The sequence below is a fragment of the Bison bison genome, unplaced genomic scaffold, assembly GCF_000754665.1.
Source record: "Bison bison bison isolate TAMUID 2011002044 unplaced genomic scaffold, Bison_UMD1.0 scf7180017864167, whole genome shotgun sequence".
Classification (NCBI taxonomy): Eukaryota; Metazoa; Chordata; class Mammalia; order Artiodactyla; family Bovidae; genus Bison; species Bison bison.
The window spans coordinates 7,475,326-7,481,576 of NW_011494739.1; the positions used below are offsets into that span (position 1 = coordinate 7,475,326).

The 6,251-nt window shown below is 52.0% G+C and overlaps 1 protein-coding gene across 1 annotated transcript in view; it reads left to right on the forward strand.

Moving 5' to 3' along the window:
• Nucleotides 1-386: 386 nt before the first annotated feature.
• LSM14B (LSM14B, SCD6 homolog B (S. cerevisiae)) overlaps nt 387-6,251 on the forward strand; it is a 9,242-nt gene continuing 3,377 nt past the window's right edge. The window contains exons 1-6 of the mRNA XM_010841861.1: nt 387-415; nt 1,455-1,618; nt 2,774-2,909; nt 3,642-3,758; nt 5,838-6,005; nt 6,236-6,251. Coding sequence (XP_010840163.1) covers nt 2,840-2,909; nt 3,642-3,758; nt 5,838-6,005; nt 6,236-6,251 — 371 coding nt within the window. The 5' untranslated portion in view covers nt 387-415; nt 1,455-1,618; nt 2,774-2,839. The remainder of the gene's footprint in view (nt 416-1,454; nt 1,619-2,773; nt 2,910-3,641; nt 3,759-5,837; nt 6,006-6,235) is intronic.

The following is a 6,251-nucleotide window of genomic DNA, read 5'->3' on the forward strand; positions in this document are numbered from 1 at the left end:
AGGGAGGGATGGGGGGGCGGGCAGACCCGAGTCTCCCCGGGCCTCTCCGGGACGCTGTGAGGGCGGGGGGTAAGAAAACGACTCCTGCAAGCCCTTCTGGAACCTATTAAGCAGCTGGGGCCTTGAGCCTGAACAAATACCACGTCTTAATGGATTCTCCTGCCAGGATAAGAGCGTCGGTTGGCGGCTAGGTGCTCCGTTTGAAAGCGCCTTCCTACTCTAATTCAGACGTTCGGTCTGTGGGTTTATCCTTTGGTGACAGACCCCTCCCTGCGGGCGCTGGTATCCCCACTGAAGTCCTGGGAGACTAGGGAAAAGATGGCTGCATTGTGCCTCTGCTGGAGCCCAGAGTCTTTCTGAGTGTGTTGAGGCAGGAGGTGGCCTCAAAGTTCCTTTGTCTTCATCCTCCGGGAAGGTAACTAGTGTGGTTCCCCTGCCTCCTAGAAGTGCTGCGTGCAGCCAGGTCTGCAGAAGCCCCGTGTGGTTGGTGGGTCTTATTAGGCCAAGGACATTGTGCTGGGCTTCAAGGGTCAAGGTGCAGCGCCCACGCTCTTGTGTTAGAGTCCCAGGCCTTTAGGTCGCAGTCAGTTCCCAGCTCTGGGAATAGCTCCTCTAAAGACTGGTAGTTAAGTTTTTGGATGGACGCGTTGCTCCAGGAGGTGTTGATACAAGTATTATTAGTATTGTGTTAGTATAAGTACTAATTTGTAATAGTACTAACTAGTATTAGTATTATAAGATTATATTGTCATTTGTACTTTTGACTGAATTTGGCCTGAGACCCTGGTTGGAAAACCTGAAGCCCAGAGTAGTCCCTGGTCCTCAGTGTGCTCAAATTGGTTAGAGGCAGCCTCAAGCCCATCTGTGCCTCAGAGATCCCAGGAGGAGCTTGGGCTCCTTGAACCCTGCCATCAGGGGTTAACCCCCTACGAAGTTCCTCTAGGAGACAGTGACACTGCTGGTGGGCGTCCATGTTCAGGGCCCCCCTCTCCCATTGTTTCTCTACCAGCTCCTCCCAGGCTGGTTATGGACAGAAGGGTGGGGATAGCACTCAACCCACGGCTTTTCTCCGTTGAAAACAGAGTCCCCTGGGCTGATGTGTTGTGAAGTTTCAATCAAAAAGCAGCTGTGGGGCCGTTTAATCTGCTAAGTCAGATGTGAATGGGGGTTCTGCAAACCAGACGACTCATTTTGTGAGAGCGCTGGCTTGTATTTGAAAGTGAGAACACTGAGCTTCATGAATCTTTCCTTGTCCTTTGTGACCTAGAACTTTTTGGAGCTTCGACAGCTGGGGTCTTGTCAGTTGATAATGGGGTCTTCTCCATTGATAATTGGGGGGTGGGTATTAGTTGAAACGTGGAAACTGGGTGCTGTGGATGGCTCCTAGGAGGGGACTGATTGAATGCACTTGGTTGAGGACAACAAATTAACCCTTCTTTTTCTCAACCCCTAAGTGAGGTCCTTCGGTACTGAAGACCGTCCTACAGATAGGCCTGCTCCCCCTAGAGAGGAGATTTATGAGTACATCATCTTCCGGGGAAGTGATATCAAAGATATTACTGTGTGTGAACCTCCGAAAGCTCAGCACACGCTCCCTCAGGATCCTGCTATCGTTCAAGTAAGTGCCTCTCTGTATTTCTGTTGTGGGCATTGTTTCTAAGAGCTGCTGGTTTCCAAGTGGAACTTGGTGTCGTCTGGCCAGAGTGCTCAACTCAAAGAATGATCTTTTCATGAAAAGTAGTTGAATTTTCGTCTAGGCGGTTGGTGTTCTGTGGGAGGTCTTAACCTCCTCTAGCACGCAGTGGGGTGTACTGAAGAGGGAGGTGGGTGTGCTGGGAGGGGTGGGGGTGAGATGCTTCTAGGGGAGATTACCGATATGCACCTGGGGGGCTTGTCCTTAGTGTCGGGTTGGGTAAGCCTGTAGCCCCAGTGGTGTGCTATGAGCAGCAGAGACGTTTGGAGGGACTTGGGTCAGCGGAACTCGCTGTTTCCACACTGTCCAGGCGTTGTATTTAGAGTTGCGGAACATTGACGTTGCAGGTCTCACACCACATGCCTGCCTGCTGCATTAGGGCATTTGCCCTGGATTACTAGGGAGCCCAGGGGTCCCTAGTAATCCCTTTCTTAACTTGTAAGAAGTTTACAAGTCCCTTTCTTGACTTGTAAACTTCGACAGTCACTGACTCTTCTTGGGTTCACACTGCAGGAGGCTCTGGGGCTCAGCGTGCCCCCTGGGAGGTAGGAGCTTGCACTCTGGGCTGTGGAGCCCGTAAAGAAGCTCCAGGCCAGACTTTGGAAAGGTTTGGAATGAGCATCCCTAGGAAGCTGCGAAGAAGGAAGTACCTGAACAAGTCCTGAGCGACAGCGGGGCCCAGGCACCAGTCTGCCTGAAGGTGGGGAGCCAGAGAGGAAACGTGTGAAGACAGTTCCCTAGTAGCACAGCTGGGCCCCTGAATGTTGGGGGAAGGGCCTAGTCGATGCCCCTGGTCCTCTGAGTTTCTAGTCATAGGCAGCAGGGGCCATTAGAGGGGTTCATAGCGTTAGGAGAAGATCGTGTTAGAATTTTGTAGACTGGTGGAGCTGGGGATAAAGTATGGAAAGGGCAGTTCTGAGCTCCCTGAGGCTATCTTGGAGGCTCATGCTCCTCGGTGCCGCCTCAGCCTCTGCGAACACAGGCTGACAGCCTGGCTGCCTTTGCTGGTCTGCACGGTGCTCTCCAGGCAGGGTGATGGGAGGCCTTGCGCTGCTCTCACCTGTGTGTCTCGTTGCTCAGTCTTCCCTGGGCTCGGGCTCGGCCTCCTCCTTCCAGCCACACGTGCCTTACAGCCCCTTCCGAGGGATGCCGCCCTACAGCCAGCTGGCCGCCAGCTCCCTGCTTAGCCAGCAGTATGCCGCTTCCTTGGGTTTAGGTGAGTAACCTTTGCCACCTGTGAACTGCCTGTGCTGTGACATCCAGGAGATGGGCACAGACCCTGGTGGTGGGGACACTGTATTCTTGTCACATGCAGATTTGTAGTGCACACTGCGTAATGTACCTTTCTCAGTGCCCCTTCAGCTAGTGAGAAATTAGTAATTCCTCAAATGAGTGAGAGAGGCAGCAGTATGAGTTTTGAAACAGATGAATTGAATCAGAATTCCTTTAAAATAGCCTGTGTCTGGGTGGAAGTTGTGGTACGTCTGCTTCAAGGAAGAAATAACTGATATGTGTAATTACAGATGAGTTCTAACCACTTACACATTTGTCAGCCTATAAATATAAAAGTTAAGTGCAACACCCACCTATTCTATCCTTTTATCATTCTCCTGTCAGTGCTTTGCTCAAAAAGTGAAATTTCCCCCACGGCTGAGTAAGTTCTCTACACGCGTAGACTGAGGGTTACCTGGCCATAGGTTTGCAGTGTATTCAGACCACAGAGTTGCAGGCATTGCCTACTTCGCTCATGAATCATGCTTGTAAGAGTCCTGCCGTCTTGACCACTGCTCCTGCAGTGCAGGAGCCCTTCTCACCTGGCTCCCTCTTCCTAGGTGAGGCTTGTGTGAACAAAGTGCCCCGTGAAAGAGCCTGCTGGGTGCGAGCGGAGTCTCTCCTTACTCACCTGTGTGCTTTCTTGTTTGCTCTTGTCTCCTTTATCTTCTTTTAGAGAAGTTGGTAAGCCCTCCAGCCTCAGCCGCGGCTTCCAGCCCTAGTTCTTCTCCATCTCCACAACCTGTTTCAGAGCTTGACATGTCCTCAGAGCCACACCAGCTCACTTCCAAGGGTAACAGCAGTTTTGGAGAACTGCATGCCGTGTTGCGAGCTAAGAGCGAGGGGTAAACCAGTAGTAGCCCAGAATGACGGTAGCTGTAGCAAATAACTTGCTGAGCCCATGGATCAGCTCAAGTGCTTCTGTGTGGTTCTGCATGCGATCCTGGAGTAATGGCTCCCACAGTTTTAAATGACTGATTAGAAAGAACCGGCAGTGCACTTTGTTCACTCGTCCTGAGTCCAGGGCCTGTTTTCACCTATTCCGTATTACCTCTGCTCAGAAGGCCCTTTTCTGAGGTTTCTATTGGGGAAGTCTGCAGGGCGATCGCCTGCTGCTCTGGGATCCGTGTGGCACTTTCCTCACCACCCAGGGCATGAGGAATCGGGGGCCTCAGATATCTCTGGGGAAAGAAGCACCATTAAAATTGGGTGGCCAACCTGAGCTGTAGACCAGGTGAACAGTGGGCCTGATCCCTGGCTTATTAACACTGGTTTGTGCAACCTGTCTGCCAGGTGCCTGCATGTGTGGGAGTTTCTTGACCTTTCTGGGCCTTCTCCTTTCACCAGCAGTCTGACACGAGAGCGCTGTGTGCCACCCTCACCATTGCAGAGACTCAGTCCAAGATGGTACCTGGGGCTTCCGTTACAGTCCACAACTACCGTCAGTCTGTTAACCTGCTTGTGTTGCGTTCCTGCGTGGATGCCAGAGGATCTGAGCTATGGCTGCAGTGATGGTTTTTCTCCATTTAAAAACTGCCTGAGATAGTTGGTGGTTGTCGCACAGAGTCAGACACGACTGAAGTGACTTAGCAGCAGGGCTCTTTACTTAGAACTGCTGTAAGGGCAAGATAGTTTGAGTGGTCTGTTTTTGTGAAAGGTAAACAAGCCCAAGGTTCTTGCCCAGTCTGGTTACAGTGTGAGTAGGACACAGCTGTGTCTTCTTGTGGGAAGGCCATGCTCAGTGACACAATTGTCAGAGAAAGTGGTCTAGGTTAATTAATGCCATCACAGAGAACACTTAGAAGTACCAGCGTGGGGACTTCCTGGTAGTCCAATAGTTAAGAATTCGCGCTTCCCCTGAAGGAGGCACAGGTTTGATCCCTGCTTTGTGGTGTGGCCAAAATAAAAAGTACCTGTGTGTAGGGCCTGGCTTCTGAGTACTTCTGATCTTTACAGGGAATTTCTCACAGTCGTTTCTGTTGTGTTTGCAACAGAAGGTAGACTGTCCTGTGTTCACGTGTGCTGGGCTGCTCCTCCGAACATAGTTACCCTATAGTTAGGATTCATTCTGTCTCAGAAGTCTGTGCACCTCCACCTAGTCTTCAGCTGTCTGCTGCAACAGTGCCCATAGGAACGTGGGAGGGGAGATGGCCTGACCTCCCCCTCTGGCCTCCTCCTGTGGCTAAGCCCCTCCCGTGAGCTGGGAATTCTGCCAAGACTGGCTTCCGAGGCTTCTCTTCTGCCCTCAGGCCTGGGGATGCCTCGGGGTGGGGAAAGATTCCTGCAGTGCCTGCTCCAAGGGCAGCCTGGGAACCCTGGGCTCTTACAATGAGCCTTCACTGGGGGAGCACAGGCTGTCACTTCTCTGTAGTCAGCTCTCATCGCTTCATCCTTTTTTATTTTATTGCGCCTTAAGCAAAAATGACCGTGTTCTAGCATATTTAACTTCAAAGGCTGACCATTGCATTTTGTGGAAGATGCCAGACTGAGATGGTTCTTGTCCAGGAGGGCCCAGAGTGAAACACATTCTCAGACCATGAATTCACCAGCATCTCAGGACTGTCGAGCCCCCACGGGGTTAGAGCTTATGTGGTTTGGGGGAAGCGTTTTCTAAGGCACTTGAGAGGTGTTCATGGTGGTAGGGGTTTCCCTCCTCGGGGTGCCCTAACTAGGGGAGCCTGCTGGCTTTGTTGCTGCCTAGACTCAGTGCAGGGGATGGTACAAGTCAGGGCTGTGCTGCGTTTGGTAGAATTTCTCAAGGCAGTTGCCTTCCTCTCCTGCCTCATTCGCCAGCTGGGAGACAAGTATCGGGGTGTGGGGTGTGAGGCTTGCTCCTTTTCTCCATTTTTAAATCCTCTTCTTCTCAACTCAGGAGCCAGCTTTCCATCTGTCTCAGTCAGCAAGAGCCCCATGGTGGAGCAGGCCGTCCAGACTGGATCTCTTGATAACTTAAACTCCAAGAAGCTGTTACCTGGCAAGGGCACTGTGGGCATGCAGCTCAATGGGCGCCCGGCCCCACCCGGCACCAAGGCCACCACCGGTACTTAACTGCTCTCTCCCCTGGTCTTTATTCATGTTCTCATAGGCACAGTGCTTCCTGGGGGGGGTCTCTATTTTTTTAACTAGATCCCCCGGCCCCTCACCTCACAAGCCCTATAGATTTTGCAGGGCAGCCTCTTGCCACATGTACCCTGGGGGTGCCGCCTACATCCCTTGCTGGGCTTTGCTTCTGCGGGTGCTGGCCTTAAACTCTTTCCTTTTGCGCCTTAGATATAGCTCAGCCAGC